This window comes from Canis lupus, chromosome 17, assembly GCF_003254725.2.
Source record: "Canis lupus dingo isolate Sandy chromosome 17, ASM325472v2, whole genome shotgun sequence".
Lineage (NCBI taxonomy): Eukaryota > Metazoa > Chordata > Mammalia > Carnivora > Canidae > Canis > Canis lupus.
Genome location: NC_064259.1, coordinates 18,450,615 through 18,470,512, shown reverse-complemented (window position 1 = coordinate 18,470,512; position 19,898 = coordinate 18,450,615). Strand labels below are relative to the sequence as shown.

The window sequence follows — 19,898 nt, the reverse complement described above, 5'->3', positions numbered from 1 at the left end:
GCCCGATGTGGGACTTGATCCCTGGTCTCCAGGATCACGCACTGGGCTGAAGGCAGGCGCTAAACCGCAGAGCCACCCAGGGATCCCTGTTATTTAGTTTAATACCACTGTGTTCAGAGAACATACTGCATATGATTTCAGTCTCTTGAAATTTGTTCTGACTTATTTTTTCACCTTATTTATGGTTAGTTTTTTTGGTAAATGTTCTGTGTGCTCTTGGAAAGAATGTGGATTCTGCAATTGGGGGTGCAGTGTTAGAAATAATGCCCAGTTGGTCATATTTATGAACCTTCTGCTGTTTTTTTTATATATTTTATAGGGATTATATATTTTTAGAGGGATGAGGAGAGAGAGAGAGAAATAATTGGGGAATGGGGAGAAGAATCTTAAGCAGGCTCCACTCCCAGTGCAGGAGCTTGTCTCAGAGTTTGACCTTATGACAGTGAGGGCAGCCCCGGTGGCGCAGCGGGTTAGCACCACCTGAAGCCCGGGGTATGATCCTGGAGACCCGGGATCGAGTCCCACGTCAGGCTCCCTGCATGGAGCTTGCTTCTCCCTCTGCCTTTGTCTCTGCCCCCCCGCCCCCCCCCCCCCCCCCCCCGTGTGTGTGTCTCTCATGAATAAATAAATAAAATTCTTAAAAAAAAAAAAAAGGAAACTTAATGACAGTGAGATGATGACTTGAGCTGAAATCAAGAGTTGGACCCTTAACCTACCAAGCTACTACCTTGGCTTGCCTCTTTTAATGTTCCATCTTCCTTCCTATGCTATATTGTCTAGAATTTTAGTTCTGACTTTTTAAAATTTATTTTTATTTTTTTAAAGATTTTATTTATTTATTCATGATAGACACAGGGGGAGAGAGAGGCAGAGACACAGGCAGAGGGGAAGCAGGCTCCATGCAGGGAGCCCGATGTGGGACTTGATCCCGGGACTCCAGGATCGCGCCCTGGGCCAAAGGCAGGCGCTAAACCGCTGAGCCACCCAGGGATCCCCTAGTTCTGACTTTTTTTTTTTTTTTTTTTTTTAAATTTTTTTTTTATTTATTTATGATAGGCACACAGTGAGAGAGAGAGAGAGGCAGAGACACAGGCAGAGGGAGAAGCAGGCTCCATGCACCGGGAGCCTGACGTGGGATTCGATCCCGGGTCTCCAGGATCGCGCCCCGGGCCAAAGGCAGGCGCTAAACCGCTGCGCCACCCAGGGATCCCTAGTTCTGACTTTTTAATGGATGTAAGTACTTTGTCTTTTTCTTTAATTTTGAGTTTTTTCCAGTAGCAATAAATTTTTCTAAGATATCAATTATCTTTATATATTTTATATTATCTTTTATTTCTCGTCTTTGTGAATACTTCCTCCAGGAATATTTTCAGTTTGGGACTTTTTGTGACAAACTTTCTGTGGTATTACACGGCTGAAAATATTTTCATTATGCTCTTTCATTTAAATAAAAAATTGGGGGAGGGCAGCCTGGGTGGCTTAGGTATTTAGCACCGCCTTCAGCCCAGTGCGGGATCCTGGAGACTTGGGATGGAGTCCCATATCCAGCTCCCTGCATGGGGCATGCTTCTCCCTCTGCCTGTGTCTCTGGCTCTCTCTCTCTCTCTCTCTCTCTCTCTTTCTGTGTCTCGTGAATAAATAAATAGAATCTTAAATAAAAAAAAAAAATTGGGGGTTGCCTGATGGCTCAGCAGTTGAGTATCTGTCCTTGAGTCAGGGCGTGATCCCAGGATCTGGGATCGAGTCCTATATCGGACTCCCTGAGAGGAGCCTGCTTCTCCCTCTGTCTATGTCTCTGCCTCTCTCATGAATAAATAAATAAAATGTTTAAAAAAAATAAATTGGCTAAATTCAAAATTCTAGGTCCAGTACTTAAAAAATACTGCTTTATTGTCATCTTGTCTCTAGTGTGTTACTCTTGAAGTTTGATGTTGGTCTAATTCTCTTCTTTTTTGTAGATGTTCTTCCTCTTTTGAAGCTTACAGATCTTTTTTTTTTGTCTTTGTGCATAAATTTTGCTAATTTTAGGCGTGGTCTTTTCCTTTTTCTTCTTTGGCAATCTTAGCATCTTAGCTCTTTTAGTCTTTGGTTTTTCATCTTTTTTTTTTTTTCATCTTTTTAAGATTGTTGTTAACTTATCATTTCTTTTTATTTTATTTTTTAAATATATTTTTAAAGTAATATCCATATCTAAAGTGGGGCTCAAACTCATGACTCTGAGATCATGAGTATATGCTCTTCTCATGAGCCATCCAGGCTCTGAATCTGTCCCTGAATTGATAATTGAGCAAAACTGGTTTTGAGCACTTTTGATCCCTCCCTGGAGCAATTTACCTACAGTTACTTGAATAAACAAGAAACGTAGTTACTTTTTTTTTTTTTTAAAGATTTTATTTATTTACTCGTGAGACACACACACACACACACACACACAGAGGCAGAGACATAGGCAAAGGGAGAAGCAGGCTCCATGCAGGGAGCCCGATGTGGGACTCGATTCCGGGACTCCAGGGTCATGTCCTGGGCCGAAGGGAGGAGCCCAATCACTGAGCCACCCAGGCATCTGAAACTTAGTTACTTAAGCTACTTGGTACTTATTGTGGCTGATCCCTGTTGACCATTTTGGTGTCCATATGTTAAGAGGCCTATTTGGGAGAAAACCTTGAAGTTAGTTGCTTGATAAAAGTTCATTTCCTTTACAACTGTTAACACCTTTTAACTAGAGCATACTCCAGTGCTCACACTCGGGATGAGTGTTGTGGTTGTGTACATGATTGTGCAAGTTAAGGGAAGCTACTTTTGAAAAACCAAACTCCATTGCAGAGCTATACTTCCTTTTTAATCAATAACACATAATATAAATTTTAAATGTATATATAGAAACAGGAAGAGCTCATTAACAGATGTGCACAAATGAGATGGCAGCACAAATTCATGAACTGGTGAGTGGATTCTATGTTAAAAATTTGAAAATAATTTGAAATTTAGAATTTTAATTTTTTAGTTTTTACCATTGTAATTCAATTTCCAAATTTATTAGATGGGAGAATTGAAGGGAAGTGATAGTTGCTCAAGGGCATACAATTATTTAGAAGCAGCAGTTCAAATGCAAATGAAAACTAACTCCCTCCCTCCCACCTTCCCTCCCTCCCTCCCTCCCTTCCTTTCTTCCTTCCTTTTTCTTAAAATTTTATTTATTGATCCCGGGTCTCCAGGATCACACCCTGGGCTGAAGGCATAGCAGCTAAACTGCTGAGCCACCTGGGCTGCCTTCTTTTTTTTTTTTTATGGTAATCTCTACACTCCAATTTGGGGCTTGAACTCACGACCCTGAGCTCAAGAGTTGCATACTCTCTGCCTGAACCAGCCAGGTGCCCCAGGAAATTTTGTTTTTAAAAATTCTTAGTATCTTTAATTGAGTAATTCTGTGTGTCAGACACTGAAGATACAGGAATACATAAGATTCTTGACCTTAGCTCTTTGCAAAGTATTTTATTTTTATTTAAAAATTATGAGGGGTGCCTGGGTGGCTCAGTCAGTTAAGCATCTGACTTCAGGTCATGATTTCAGGGTCCTGGGATTGAGTCCCCCATCAGGCTCTGTACTCAGGGAGGAGTCTGCTTCTCTCCCACTTCCCCTGTCCTTCCCCCTACTTGTTCTCTCTCTCTCAAAATGTTTAAGAATAAAAAAAATAAAATCCTTAAAAATATTACAAAAGTACTTCAAACAACATGGAAGTGCACAGAAAAAAATAAGACCTGCCCCTCCTCCCCTAATTCCTCCAGTTCATTCTTCCTAGCAGTAACCACTGTTAAACCTGGTATACGTTGGGGGCACTTTGGGTGGCTCAGTGGGTGAGCACATCTGCCTTTGGCTCGGGTCATGATCTTGGGGTCCTGGGATTGAGCCCTGCATCGGGCTCCCTGCTCAGTGAGGAGTCTACTACTTTCTCTCTGCTGCTCTTGCCCTGCTTGTGCTCTCTCTTTCTCTGTCAAATGAATAAATAAAATCATAAAAAAAAGTGGGTATTCATCTTTCCAGACCATTCACATGTATGTATGGGTAATTTATATGTGTATCATTTTATTTTATTTTATTTATCCATGAGACAGAGAGAGAGGCAGAGACACAGGCAGAGGGAGAAGCAGGCTCCATGCAGGGAGCCCAATGAGGGATTCGATCCTGGAACCCCGGGATCCTATCCTGAGCCAAAGGTAGGCACTCAACCATTGAGCCACCTGGGCGTCCCTATATGTGTATCTTTTGAACAAATGGAATTATAACCTATATAGTATTTATGACAGTAAATTATGTGTCATGTATATTTTTTTTGTATTAGTCTTTTCTTGATGACTTTCTAATATTTTGTTGTATCATACCATCACTTAGGTAAACATTCCCTATTGGTACACAGGTTGTCATCAGGTTTTTTTTTTTTTTTTTTGTCTTCAGGTTTTTATTATTTTTTTAAATTGGTTAATTTTTAAAAAAGATTTTATTTATTCATGAGAGACTCACTGAGAGAGGCAGAGACACGGGAAGGGGGAGGAGCAGGCTCCATGCAGGAAGCCCCATGCGGAACATGATCCTGGGACTCTGGGATCACGCCCTGAGCCGAAGTCTGACTCTCAACACTGAGCCACCCAGACGTCCTTTTTTTTTTTTTTTTTTTTAAAGACTTTTCTTATTTATTCATGAGAGACACAGAGAGGCAGAGACGTAGAGGGAGGTTTTTAATATTATAAATAATATAGCAGAAAATGATTTTTTTATTTTTCATAGGTGAAGTTGGAATTACGGAGTCAAAGGTGTATATGTATTTTTAATTTTTATAGGTTTTTCCAGATTGTTCTTTAAACATTTTTTTTTTAAACATTTTTTTAAAAAATTTATTTATTTACGATAGTCACACTCAGAGAGAGAGAGAGGCAGAGACACAGGCAGAGAGAGAAGCAGGCTCCATGCACCGGGAGCCCGACGTGGGACTTGATCCCGGGTCTCCAGGATCGCGCCCTGAGCCAAAGGCAGGCGCCAAGCCGCTGCGCCACCCAGGGATCCCTTTTAAACATTTTGGTTAAATCAGTTTGCACCCCATTCTTCAATGGTCTCAGAATTACTAAGTTTTTATGTATCTTTTTTGGTGGCTGATTAAGGAGTTAGGCTTTAACCTTCTTGAAGAGCAGAGACAATCTTGTCATCAAGTATCTTTAGAATCTAACACAATAGATGCTTAATAAGTTTTGTTTATGAAAGGAATGAATCACTGAAGAGAATTTAATAAGCTTATGGAGTTATATTAATTCTACAAAGCCAAGCAAGTACCCTTACTTGAGACTATATCCACTGTTAGGGTGTAGGTGTAATATTTGTTCTTCTGTGCCCTCACCTGGTTCTTGTAAACAATATTATGAGGTGAATAGTAGTTTTTAATTACAGTGGTAATGCTGCTATATAAAACTGGTCCTGGGGATCCCTGGGTGGCGCAGCGGTTTAGCGCCTGCCTTTGGCCTAGGGCGTGATCCTGGAGACCTGGGATCGAATCCCACATCGGGCTCCCGGTGCATGGAGCCTGCTTCTCCCTCTGCCTGTGTCTCTGCCTCTCTCTCTCTCTCTCTCTCTCTGTGTGTGACTATCATAAAAAACAAACAAACAAACAAAAAAACTGGTCCTGTCCAATATTTATGTCTGTGGCATTTTTCTGTACCTATGTCTTTTTCTCATTTTAAGTATCTAGTTAGATTAAAAATTATTTTTCAGGAAGAAAAATGTATCCTAAATTAGACTTTTTTTAAAATAATTTCTCAGTTCATTTCTTTATTTTTTATTTTTTATTTTTTTTCCTCAGTTCATTTCTATAACATTTCTTTGTATATTCTTTTCATATATTCATTCTTATTTAGAAATCTTAAACAATTAAGCCATTGCTCCTGGGATATTTGAGTAAAATTCAGGATCTTTTGTGTGCCTGAAGTTTCAGACTTTGTGGAAATGCATTGGCTCTAAACAAATAAATAGCAGTGTGAGTTTTGTTTTCTGCAGTCATGGTAACTGCTGAAAGAAAAAGAAAGTGAGTGCTTTTCTAAGCTTTTTCATGAAAGCAGTATTTATTAAAAAAAAGGTTGAAAAAAGGACTGTCTTATATAGGAAGTGGGAAAATATTGATTGTACTTATATACTTTTTTGATCCAACCTTGGGTGATAATCTTCCTATTTTGTTTATTTTTTGTCTCTTTGAGGATCTTTTTCTCATGAGTTATCTTACTCTTTAAAGTTTTATTTTACTCTCTTTTATGCTTTCTTTTATTTACAAGAAACCCGGTCATCTTAACTTTTATTTTTTAATTTTGTTTTTATCTTTTTTTTAAAAGATTTTTATTTATTTATTCATGAGAGACACAGAGAGAGGGAGGCAGAGACATAGGCAGAGGGAGAAGCAGGCTCCATGCGGGAGCCGAATGTGGGACTTGATCCCGGGTCTCCAGGATCACGCCCTGGGCGGAAGGCTGGCGCTAAACCGCTGAGCCACCCAGGCATCCCCTTTATTTTTTTTAAAGACTGTTTGAGAGAGAGAGAGAGAGAGGGGCAGAGGGAAGGGGAAAGAGAAATCTCAAGCCAACTCTACATGAGCATAAAGCCTGATATGGGGCTCCATCCTACGACCCTGAAATTGCAACTTGAGCCAAAACCAAGAGTCTAATGCTTAAAGGACTGTGCCACTCAGAGGCCCCTTTATCTTATATTTTAAGAAAAGTCTTGGTGTGCCTGGCTGGCTCAGTTCATGGAGCATGTACTCTTGATCTTGGGGTCATGAATTTGACTTTTTTTTTTTTTTTTTAAAGAGGGGTCATGAATTTGAGCTCCACATTGGGAGTGGAGCTTTTTTTAAGAAAAAAATAAGGGCGGGGCATTAAAAAAATAAAAGAAAAAAGATTCTTCCTTGACTTCTTTGACTTTTTAACCTCTTTAGATTGTTTTTCTTTTTTTTTTTTTTAAGATTTTGGATTTTTTTTATTCTAAAGATTTTGTTTATTTATGAGAGACAGACAGGCAAAGGAAGAAGCAGGCTCTATGCAGGGAGCCCAACGTGGGACTGGATCCCAGGTCTCCAGGATCACACCCTGGGCCCAAGGTGGTGCTAAACCGCTGAGCCACCCAGGCTGCCCTGTTTCATTTCTTTCTTCACACTGACACTTCCTGTAAGAATCTCTGTGACCCAGCAATTACGCTATGAGGGATTTATCCCAAAAATACAAATGTAGTGACCCAATTACCGTGCTGTATTTATAGCAGCAATGTTCACAATAGCCAAATTATGGAAAGAGCCCAAATGTCCATCGACAAATGGATGGATAAAGAAGATGTGGTGCATTTACACACACACACACACACACACACACACACACACACACAGGTATATTACTCAGCCATAAAAAAAGAAATCTTACTATTTGCAATGACATGGATGGAACTAGAGGGTATTTTATGCTAAGCGAAATAAGTCAGAGAAAGACAATTATCATATTTCACTCACGTGGAATTTAAGAAACAAAACAAGACAAACCATAAGAGACTCTTAATCAATCGTAGGAAACAAACTGAGGATTGCTGGAGGGGAGAGGGTAGGGAGATGGGTTAGCTGGGTGATGTAATGAGCATTGGGTATTATAAAAGACTGATGAATCACTGAATCTAACTCTGATAATAATACATTATATGTTAATTAATTTAATTTAAATAAAAGAATAAAAAGGGTATAGTTCCATAGTCCTCACCTGTACCTTCTCATTGCTGAGTTCTTTTTTTTTTTTTTTTAGTTTTTTTTTTTCATTTATTTATGATAGTCACACACAGAGAGAGAGAGAGAGGCAGAGACATAGGCAGAGGGAGAAGCAGGCTCCATGCACCGGGAGCCTGACGTGGGATTCGATCCTGGGTCTCCAGGATCGCGCCCTGGGCCAAAGGTAGGCCCTAACCGCTGCGCCACCCAGGGATCCCATTGCTGAGTTCTTTAGCGATTTCTCTCCTGCATTTCACAAAGGTTGCCCTATCAGAAGTTATAGTGATGTTCTAATTACCAATCCACAGGTTTATTAGCTTTTTTCCCATTTAGTCTTTTTGAAAGAAACTTCCACTCCCTGTTTTAGTGAGACACTGTATTTCTCTCTATTTTATACAAGATCCTATCTGCTCTTTGATTGAATATAGGCATTTTTTAAGAATTATACTTGTTTTTTTCATTCCATATATTATGTATAATCCTTCTTTGTACATTTTTAAAAAGATTTTATTTATTTGAGAGAGTGCGTGCCTGCATGCATGCACACAAGTTGGGGGAGGTAGAGGGAGGGAGAGAAGCAGACTCTGTTGAGTATGGAGCCAGATGTGAGGTTCCCCGATCTTGATCCCAGTACCCTGAGATTACGATCTGAACTGAACTCAGACTCTTAACCAACCCAGGTGCCCCTGACCTATGATCCCTCTATTATAATATCTATGTCTAGTCCTCACCTCACTCTATCTCAGAGCTGCATTTCCCACAGCCTGATAGACATCTCCCTACATTTCTGGCTAGAATTCTAAACCCAACCTTTTTTTTTTTTTTTTTTTTTTTTTTTTAAGATTTTATTTATTCATGAGAGATACAGAGAAGGAGAGAGAAATAGAGACACAGGTAGAGGGAGAAGCAGGCTCCATGCAGGGAGCCCAGTGTGAGACCCCATCTCCCCATCCCGGGACTCCAGGATCACTCCCTGGGCCAAAGGCAGGTGCTAACCCATTGAGCCACCCAGGGATCCCCCCAACTTTTTTCTTAAGGGTTTTTTTTTTTTTTTTTTTTAATTTATTCAGAGCGACGTAGAAACACAGGCAGAGGGAGAAGCAGGCTCCATGCAGGGAGCCCATCCTGGGACTCAGTCCCAGATCCCCGGATCACACCCCGAGCCAAAGGCAGATGATCAACCGCTGAACCACCCAGGCATCCCTAAACCTAACTTTTGAAATTAGAATTCACCATTACACTTCTTCCTTTAACATCTGTCTCCTGGCTTCCCTCCACACCCACTAAAACATGACAACCCCTTTTTTTAAAAAAATTTTTTATTTATTCATGAGAGACACAGAGAGAGACAGAGAGACAGACACAGGCAGAGGGAGAAGCAGGCTCCATGCAGGAAGCCTGATGTGGAACTCCAACCAGGGACTCCAGGATCACGCCCTGGGCCGAAGGTAGCGCTAAACCACTGAGCCACCTGAGCTGCCTGACAACCACTTTTACACCTGTAGTTACTGTGCTTATTTGAATGCTGGTGTCACTAATTTCTCAGTAATTCTGCTTCCTGGAATCAATATCTTATTTTTGACTTCTACAGTTCTGCATGAGGCCATCGTGAAGCCTTGAATTAGTCTCATGGTCTGTTAATTCAACCATCTCCTTGACTTTCTCATTTTTTAATGTCATACTTGCATATGTTCTTTTTGTCTTTACTTTAAAATCTAAGTTCTAGGGCAGCCCTGGTGGCGCAGCGGTTTGGCGCTGCATGCAGCCCAGGGCGTGGTCCTGGAGACCCTGGATCGAGTCCCATGTCAGGCTCTCTGTATGATGCCTGCTTCTCCCTCTGCCTGTGTCTCTGCCCCCCTCCCCGTCTCTATGAATAAATAAATAAAATATTAAAAAAAAATAAAATCCAAGTTCTAGATTTCTGACAAATTCTGATCTGAGCAGGAAGTCTTTCCTAAGAAGTAGAGCAGCATAAGTTGTTTTCTGCTTCACTATTCTCAAGTTCTTTTGCCTGTTTGAGATTTGTGGTAGAATAATGGCCAGTATGTATAGTAGCTGATGAGTATGGCTTAAGAGACTCTAAGACTCAAGGAGAAAATGATTTTTGCTAACTGAAAGAATTATATTTAAGATGAGAATTTGGAGTAAAATGTCATTTAGGTGGGAATGACTTTGTTTTCATTGTACTTTTATTTTCTTGAGCATTTGGCACTGTAACATTTCTCTTGGAAGTTACCTCGTCTTTGAATCATGTTCCTCTGACCATTCTTTGTGCTCCATTATCATGTTTTTTTTTTTTTTTTAAATGTTTATTTACTTATGATAGTCACACACAGAGAGAGGCAGAGACACAGGCAGAGGGAGAAGCAGGCTCCATGCACCGGGAGCCCGACGTGGGATTCGATCCCGGGTCTCCAGGATCGCGCCCTGGGCCAAAGGCAGGCGCTAAACCACTGCGCCACCCAGGGATCCCTCCATTATCATGTTTTTACAAAATAAAGTCTGCATCATTTATGATGTCTTTGTTCATCTCTACTAGCAGTTATCATTGTTTTTGTTTTAAACGAATTGTATACTTCCATTATGGGACTTACTATAATGTGCCATATAGCATCATCGTGACTATCAACCCAGTAGATTGTGTGTTGAGTTCAAGTAGGTCTTAATCCTTTTTACCATTGTCCTACAAGTCTTTTTTTTTTTTTTTTTTAAAGAACTTATGTATTTATTCGTGAGAGACATGGAGAGACAGAGGCAGAGACACAGGCAGAGGGAGAAGCAGGCTCCATGCAGGGAGCCCGATGTGGGACTCAATCCCAGCACTCCAGGATCATGCCCTGGGCTGAAGGCAGCGCTAAACCACTGAGCCACCCAGGTGTCCCTGTCCTACAAGTCTTAAGTACACAGTCGGGTCCTCAGTAAATGTTTGCTAAATGAAATTATTCCTTTAGTCTGAGATGCCTTTCTTACTCATGGATTGTAATCACTGACACAAATTGCTAAATGACTGTGGGTAGATTGTGTAATCTCTCTTAAGTATCTTTGTTCTGAAACTGGCAACGCCTTCCCTCAAAGAGTTAGGTTATAATTAACTAGTAAAAAACTTTGAAGATGAAAAAGTTAAAGTTGATCGTTAAGATCATCCTATTAAAGGCAAACTGTTAGTATCAGGTTTGTAGGTAAAAGCTTTCCCAGGGGTACCTGGGTGAATCAGCAGCTGAGTGCTTGCCTTTGGCCCTGGGGCATGATCCAGGAGTCCCAGGATCGAGTCCCACATTAGGCTCCCTGGAGCCTGCTTCTCTCTCTGCCTGTGTCTGTGCTTTTCTCTCTGTCTCTCAGAAATTAATAAGCACAAATATTTAAAAATAAAAAATAATAAAAGCTTTCCCAAAGCTTGAAGTTAATTAAATGGTGTTGAAGTATAGTTAATTTGTATGTATTTACATTTTGGTTATTTACTTATTCTGAGGTCTCTGTCATAGAACCAGGTTCAAAATGAAACCCCACCGTGATAAGAAAAACCACAATGGAATAGTGCAGCAATTGGGATGATGTGCTTCACATACTTAAATTGTATTATATGCTAGAAGTTCTCAAATTTTTGGGTTCTAAGAATCATTTGGAGGCCCTTGTTAAAAAAATTCGAGAGATCCTAGTTAGGAGGTTGTTTGTTTGTTTATTTATTTATTTATTTATTTATTTTTAAAATTTTTATTTATTTATGATAGTCACACACACAGAGAGAGGCAGAGACATAGGCAGAGGGAGAAGCAGGCTCCATGCACCGGGAGCCCGATGTGGGATTCGATCCTAGGTCTCCAGGATCGCGCCCTGGGCCAAAGGCAGGCGCTAAACCGCTGCACCACCCAGGGATCCCGGTTATGTTTCTTTAAATGAGATCAGATGATTTCTGAATCAGGTAGTATGTAGGTAACGCTTTTGAGAGACACTACTGAATGGAACTGAAAAAAAGCTAATATAATATGAGAGAATGAGCAGTAAATAAGCCTATAAATTTGGAGCTGGCTCAGTTGCAAGTGCATGATTTTTTTTTTTTTTAAGATTTTATTTATTTACTCATGAGAGACACAGAAAGAGAGAGGCAGAGACACAAGCAGAGGGAGAAGATCATGCCCTGGGCAGAAGGGAGGTGCTCAACCACTGAGCTACCCAGGCGTCCCAAAATAAGGGTCTTGAAGGGTAAGTGGTAGGATTTGATTAGGAGTAATGCCCGCTGGGACTGTCTAAATTGGTGAAGTAGTTCACAGGTATCTTTCTGTATTCACAACATACCTTAGTTTAGAACACATGACATTGCTTCCTCAGTGACTACTTGTTGAATTTGTTATTAAATAATGCTTTTCAGACACTTATGTGGACAGGAATCAAATTTTTTTCTGATTGGAAAGTCTGGGATGGAGCACATTTGGAGTGACAAAGGTAGAGTAATCAAGTCCTGGATGAGTGGTTGCATTAGATGACCTTTAGGACACACTTTAACCTTAGTATTTTTAGAAATTTCTAAGGTGGAATGTTTGAGAAAATAGAACTGTTGTATATTAGGAATGGCAGGACCTAATTTTTTCCCCCCTCTGGTTTTGTCATAATTGTTAGCCATGTGATGTTGGGCTAGTTAATATACTCCATTAAAGGGTGAGGGTTGGAGAAGGAAAGAGGCTGAGGAAGTGAAATAGTAATTTTAAGATTTATTATTAGAAAGAGCGTGAGCGAGTAGGAGGAGGGACAGAGGGAGAGGGGGAGACAAGCACACTCCCCACTGAGTGCAGAGCCTGATGCAGCTTGATCCCACGACTCTGAGATCACGATCTGAGTCAAAATCCAGTCGGTTCCCCAAAATAGTGCATTTTAAAAAAGCACTCATTTGTTAACTACAGTAAGCATGTTTATTGATAAGGGCTATTACATGATTCAGTTGCATCTTAAATAGTTTTTCCTTCTTTACTGAGTATAGTTTGGAAGTAGCTAACCAGTTTTTCTTGGTAATTTAAACTGTATAATAAGTGGTGCTGTATGTTACACAACTAATAGGTTTATTTTCCTTAATTATAGATAGTCTTATGTGTGAATATCTGTTAATTTTTCCCTTTCTGTCATTTAGTATGAATGTGGCTTGTGGCTCTTGTAGCTCATGGCAAATTGTATTACACCACAAAATCAGAAATTGATCTTTTTGTAAAAAAAGTTTTTCAGTAAATGAATGTTAAATCTATAGGTTATATTTGAATATCTTTAAACATCTATAGTATTACAAGTTTTTTAAAAATGTAAGCCCTAAGTACAACATGGAGCTTGAACTCAAGACCCTGAGATCAAGAGTTCCATGCTCTAGCAGCTGAGCTAGCCCGGCACTGTTATTATGAGTATTTTTTAAGTTTGTTTGTTAATGGCTACACTTTGGTTATTTGTGAATGTACTTGTCTTGCTTTGGGAGATATGATTTAGAAGTGTGCATTTATGAAAAGGGTAGTTCTTATATTTTTCTTAAATTTGTAGCATAAAAGGAAATAAAACCATATATTTATATGGTAACATATTAAAAATGGTCATACATACCTTTGAAATACTGATCTATCATGTCAAGTGATAGAAGTATTAGCATATGAATTAAATCCTCTCTAAAGTAAAGGTGATCTTTCCTCTGCTCTCTTACCCACTTGCCCAATATCCAAGGAATTGAGTGGTGAAGAGGAAAGCTGCTGTGTGGACAGTGACCTTGCTGTAGTCTGAGAACATGTGGCTGGGGAGAGAATAATGGAAATGTTATGGATGGAGGTCTCTGGTTGAGAAATTGGTTATTTAAACAAATTATTCATTGAAAAAGCAAGTAAATAAATATATTGAAGATAATAGAAGCCAGGTTCCTCCCTGAGAAGAGCTTACAAACATAAAAGGGGAAAGTCTAGCAAGAAACTTAAGATGTGGAATTAGAATTAGAAGCCTTGGTGTGCATACATATGTTACTCATGGACAGATAAAGAAATAGGTATAGATGTGTAGGTTTATGTATATATTTATAGTCATATACTTTCTAGCTCTCTATGCTGAGAGGATTCAATAACAGTGAAACCCCACTAACTAGTAGAGCAATGGCGGAGACTGTGGCAGACACCCGGCGGCTGATAACCAAGCCGCAGAACCTCAATGATGCCTACGGGCCCCCCAGCAACTTCCTGGAGATCCATGTGAGCAACCTGCAGACGGTGGGGGTCAGCCGGGGCCACTTCACCACCTACAAAATCAGGGTCAAGACAAATCTCCCAGGGAGCCCTGGTGGCTCGGCGGTTTAGCACTGCCTTCGGCCCCGGGCATGATCCTGGAGACCCGGGATCGAGTCCCATGTCGGCTCCCTGAGTGGAGCCTGCTTCTCCCTCTGCCTGTGTCTCTGCCTCTCTCTCTCTCTGTGTCTCTATGAATGAATAAATAAAATCTTACAAAAAAAAAAACAAAAAGACAAATCTCCCTATTTTCAAGCTGAAGGAATCTACTGTTAGAAGAAGATACAGTGACTTTGAATGGCTGTGAAGTGAGTTAGAGCAAGGTTGTAGTTCCCCCTCTCCCTGGAAAAGCATTTTTGCGTCAGCTTCCTTTTAGAGGTGATGATGGAATATTTGATGACAATTTTATTGAAGAAAGGAAGCAAGGAGGGGTAGCCCGGGTGGCTCAGCGGTTTAGTGCCTGCCTTCTGCCCAGGGCGTAATCCTGGAGACCTGGGATCGAGTCCCACGTCGGGCTCCCTGCATGGAGCCTGCTTCTCCCTCTGCCTGTGTCTCTGCCTCTCTTTCTCTCTGTGTCTCTTATGAATAAATAAATAAAAATCTTTAAAAAAATAAAAATTTAAAAAGAAAGGAAGCAAGGGCTGGAGCAGTTTATAAACAAGGTCGCTGGTCATCCTCTGGCACAGAATGAACGTTGTCTTCGCATGTTTTTACAGGACGAAATTATAGATAAAAGCTATACACCATCTAAAATAAGACATGCCTGAAATTTGGTGAGAAGGGGCGCAAAAAAAACAAACAAAAAACAAAAAACAACTTTCCATGATTGTTAATGATTCATATGCACCAGTGAAGAAGTTCTAACTTCTAGCATGCTGCACAGAAATTGGTATAACATGCCTTCAGTATACTAACATTCATATGCTCAGTTTTGTTTTGTTTTGGCAGTTGACAAGTTAATTTGCTTTAGTGAAAATCCCTCATTCACCCTTTGTCTATGAATAGCTCTTCCTTGCTGTTTTAATGTGGTACACACTATAGCCTCGCAGACCTGTTACTCCAGTATAATCTGCAGTGTCCTAACTAAAGTTACTGACTTGGTCTTATCTGCACAGCTTTTGTGTCCTGTTTGCTTCTTGAATCTGATTAACTAGAATATTTCTCTTGCTCCTTTTTTTTTTTTTTTTTTTTAATTTATTTATGATAGTCACAGAGAGAGAGAGAGAGAGAGAGAGAGAGGCAGAGACACAGGCAGAGGGAGAAGCAGGCTCCATGCACCGGGAGCCTGATGTGGGATTCGATCCCGGGTCTCCAGGATCGCGCCCTGGGCCAAAGGCAGGCGCCAAACCGCTGCGCCACCCAGGGATCCCCCTCTTGCTCCTTTTTAATATGTGATGTCACTTGACCTAATTTATGTGTAGAAGCACTACACCATTGGTTTCCAGTACCCTATGTGTAAGATACACACTTATGTGCAGAAAATATCTCCCTTCAGGCTTGTAATACCCTTCACGTGGAAGATCAATGAGGGAAATCTTTATATTCTGTATAAAAACAAATCAAATTTATATACTAAAATCATTTGTCTAAAAATTTAAGTTTTCAGATAAAAATAAAAAAGCATTTCTGATATGCAAAAAAAAAAAAAAAGAAAAAAAGAAACCCCTAACAGCACACCTAATGCCCACATTTTGGTTTCTTCTTCTTCTTTTTTTTTTTTTTTTTAATAAAGATTTATTTTTTTGAGAGAGAGGGTGCATGCATGTGTGCATGTGAGTGGGAGGAGGGGCAGAGGGAGAGAATCTTCAAACAGAATCTGCATTGAGCACAGAGCCCAACAAGGGTCTGGATCCCATGACCTATGAGATCATGATCTGAGCCAAAACCAAGAGTCAAATGCTTAACTGACTAAACCACCTAGGTGCCCCAATTCCTAAATACTATCCTTGATTAAAAGGAGTCAGGGCCCTTGGAGAAATGACTAATTCTAGAGTCAGGGAGGGAAAGTAGAAGATGAGTTTATTATTTCTTTTTTTTAAAAATTTTTTTTTTCCAATTTATTTATTTATGATAGAGAGAGAGAGAGGCAGAGACACAGGCAGAGGGAGAAGCAGGCTCCATGCACCGGGAGCCCGATGTGGGATTCGATCCCAGGTCTCCAGGATCGCACCCTGGGCCAAAGGCAGGCACCAAACCGCTGCGCCACTCAGGGATCCCAGAAGATGAGTTTAGATAGTTCTTTTGTGTCAGAAAGCAAGGAAGTACTCAAAATGATGAGGTCATGTCAAAAGAGTATGGGAAACCACATTGAAAGGGCCCTCAGTTGACAAATCTTGTGTAATTTGAGCAACAAAATAGAGTAATGGATTATAACCTATAGTATAAAATAAGAATCCATGATTCCATACTGATAAAATTAATGAGTAAATGAATTAGACAAGGGAATGGAGGGAAAGCTCTTTAAAATAAAATGCCAACTAAAAAAAATGTAGAAGGAATGATGGAATTAGGTTATCACCATCACAATGGTATTAGATAAAAGAGAAATAGTCCATGAATGTATCAGGATGTATCAGGAAACTAACAGCTAGTGGGTGAAAGTTTGATGAGGAATGGGATATTGGCGAATTATCAGGAAAATTCCTCATTCTAATCAAACACAAAGGGATTGTGGCAGATACCTGGCAGATACCAACTTGACCAGGTGATCAAGGTTATACCTAATAATGGGTAAGTAAGTACACACAGTATAATTTCTATACATTCTTTCCAAGAATGTATGGTCTGAATCTGGTTATGAGGAGCATCAGTGATCCACATTGAGGGTCATCCTAGAAAACCAAAGGGCAATCAAGACTCTTTATAGTCAAGGACATGAAAGATGGGGGAAAACTAGAGAGGTATTCTAGATTGAAGAAGACAGAGGAGATATGATAACTAAATACAGTATATGTTCTTGGATAGGATACTGAACCTGCATCAAATAAAATTTAATTGGCTCTGTGTTATATTAATGTTCATTTCCTGATTCCTTGTTTTGGGATGTATGCACTGGAATATTTAGGAGAGAATGAGGAATCATGTCATAAAAAGATACATACATACGTCGTTTCTGTAGGCTTGAAACTGTTTTAAGATAAAAACAAACTATGTTTTGATTATAAATGCAATCTAATTCCTTTGTTTCTACATTTACACATTATTGCAATTGCTATACTTGTAAAGTGATTCATTTAGTAAATATTGGTTGAATAGATACTATACTTTATCAAGAATTTAGGAATTCTGTGTTTTAATGGGAATAATATATTTTTAACTTTGTTTTTCAGAAAGCTGAAGTTGATGGTAGTTTAAGTGATAGCCACGTGTCTCCTCCAGCCAAACGCACTTTGAAACAACCTGATTCTGTTTGCAAAGACAAATCAAAATCACGAAGTACTGGTCAGCGAGAGGAATGGAACATATCAACTGGACAGACCAGGTGAGAAATAAGAACTCATCCATTGTTATTTCATGAATTATTTGATACGATTCAGGGCTCATATTAATGCTAATTTTCTTTAAAAAAGCCACTAATGTGTAGAAACACTTATAGATGGTTTAAATTTGTTTTATAATTTTGTATGTGTCTCTTCTTTAAACATGACATAAAATCTATTTGTCTTATAAAAATATGTAGTATATAATAGAAACTATTATTAAAACGATAAGGATTTTGATCTTAAATGTCCATATATATTTATACTTCTGAAAGTTTAAATAAAAACATTGGTTATTCATTGGTTATTTTTATCTGAAAATGAAATCTCCCCTTTCTAAAATTATTAAATATTATACTTGAATTGATATACTAAAATGTACTAAAGTAAAAATTAATTTTTAAGGACATCTTTTGTTTGCTTATTTTTAGTTTAAGTTTGCTTTGGGTTTGGCTCAGTATGTATCAGGAAAACTTATTTTTACACACTTACCAAAGTAAATAGTAATTAATGTATAGGATAGGCACACACACAGAAAAGATTTAAGCATTGAACTTAGAATTTTTAGCTTCTCTTTTCCTCTAGTCTTTGATGTAGAAATGCTGATGATGTGCTGACTACAAACAAAAGTAAAAGGAAAATTCTTCGACTTTTTTCCTTATTGAAGTACTTAAAAATTACTTGATTTTATATGTCCAGGTAAATTCTGGATACTGTTACTCTCTAATGGAAAAAAAATCTTCGGGGTTTATAGGCTTTGATAGACAGTATACATTTACTAGTCCCTAAAGAGTCTGTGGTTCAGTATGTTCCAGAAGATGCACCACTTTTCTATAACTTTTGTATTTCGCATTTTCTGGGAGCTGAGTCGGAAAATCTTGAATCATAGTCTGTTGATTTTTCTTTTCCCACACTCATTCATCTGTGAGATAAAACAGATCCAGGTCACTATAATGATGTTACTTAAAATGAGTACTGCCCTTTAATTATACTCCTAGACTTGATCTATCTGTTGTAATCTGTAGCCTATATTTATTAAATGAATGAATCAGGCTTCTTTTTCTAGATAATCGTTTCTTAAAAATGTTCTTTTAGTGTCAGAGTTTGAGCTTTCACTGTAAGATAATTTTAACAGTTTTAGTAAATAATGGGCACTAGATTTTCTTCATCTTAACTACTCAGAAGGCCTTTGTGTAAATTGATCTTTTTTTTTTTTTTTTAAAGATTTTATTTATGAGAGATACAGAGAGGGAGAGGGAGAGAGAGACACAGGCAGAGGAAGAAGCAGGCTCCCTGCAGGGAGCCTGACATGGGACTCAATCCCAGTCTCCAGGATCAGGCCTTGGGCTGAAGGTGGCACTAAACCGCTCAGCCACCCAGGCTGCCCTTAAGTTGATCTTGATCATGTCTTTCATGTAAGAAGAGCCTCAAAATTTTTTTGAGAGAAAAAACAATTTTTTTTTTTGAGAGAGAGAGTTTTGCTTCCATCTAGTTGCCTTAGTGTGATATTTCTTTTTTTTTTTTTTTTGAATACTAAGTACATTTTTAAAAAGCAATTTTTAAAAAAAGATTTTATTTATTTATTCATGAGAGATGGAGGGAGAGGCAGAGACACAGCAGAGGGAGAAGCAGGCTCCTCACAGGGAGCCCAATGCACGACTTGATCCCGGATCCCGGAATCATGCCCTGAGCTTAAGGCAGATGCCCAACTGCTAAGCCCGCCAGGTGTCCCAAGACCACTAAATTTTTAATCTTTAATTTTTAAATTTTTTCTAGAGAGACGGAGAGAGAGAGATTGAGGTGAGTGGGTGGGGAGGGACAGAGAGAGGAGGAGAGAGATAATCTTAAGCAGGCTCACTGCCCAGCACAGAACCCGATGTGGGGCTCAATCTCACAACCCTGAGATCATGACCTGAGCCAAAATCAAGAGTAGGATACTTAACTGGCTAAGCCACCCAGGTGCCCCAAGACCGCTAATTTTTTTTTTTTTTTAAGTTCCTGTTGATTGTTGAAATAATTTCCCTTTGAGACCTCAGTAATTGAATGAACATAGAGGTGGAAGTGGAACTGAACTTTGAAGATTAAGTTTATCAACATAATTATGATAATTTTTAATAAGGATTTTTTTGGTTGAAAATTTAATTATGTATTCTTTATCTTATATGTAGAAATTCACAAATATCCATGTTAGCCTAGATAGATGTTGTAGCTTACAAGTATTTTTTTTTTTAATTTTTATTTATTTATGATAGTCACACAGAGAGAGAGAGAGAGGCAGAGACACAGGCAGAGGGAGAGGCAGAGACACAGGCAGAGGGAGAAGCAGGCTCCATGTACCGGGAGCCTGACGTGGGATTCGATCCCGGGTCTCCAGGATCGCGCCCTGGGCCAAAGGCAGGCGCTAAA

General features: G+C 39.3%; 1 protein-coding gene and 1 long non-coding RNA gene across 4 annotated transcripts in view; one reads left to right on the top strand and one right to left on the bottom strand.

Moving 5' to 3' along the window:
- Nucleotides 1–19,898, top strand: part of ATAD2B (ATPase family AAA domain containing 2B) — a 158,627-nt gene that overhangs the window by 10,050 nt on the left and 128,679 nt on the right. For all 3 annotated transcript variants that reach the window (XM_049095411.1, XM_025454544.3, XM_025454543.3), the window contains exon 2: nucleotides 17,343–17,494. In XM_049095411.1, coding sequence (XP_048951368.1) covers nucleotides 17,343–17,494 — 152 coding nt within the window. The remainder of the gene's footprint in view (nucleotides 1–17,342; nucleotides 17,495–19,898) is intronic.
- The window catches only part of LOC125752736 (uncharacterized), a 38,861-nt gene continuing 36,945 nt past the window's right edge, over nucleotides 17,983–19,898 (bottom strand). Inside the window, exon 3 of the long non-coding RNA XR_007402885.1 lies at nucleotides 17,983–18,414. This is a non-coding gene — a long non-coding RNA (uncharacterized LOC125752736). The remainder of the gene's footprint in view (nucleotides 18,415–19,898) is intronic.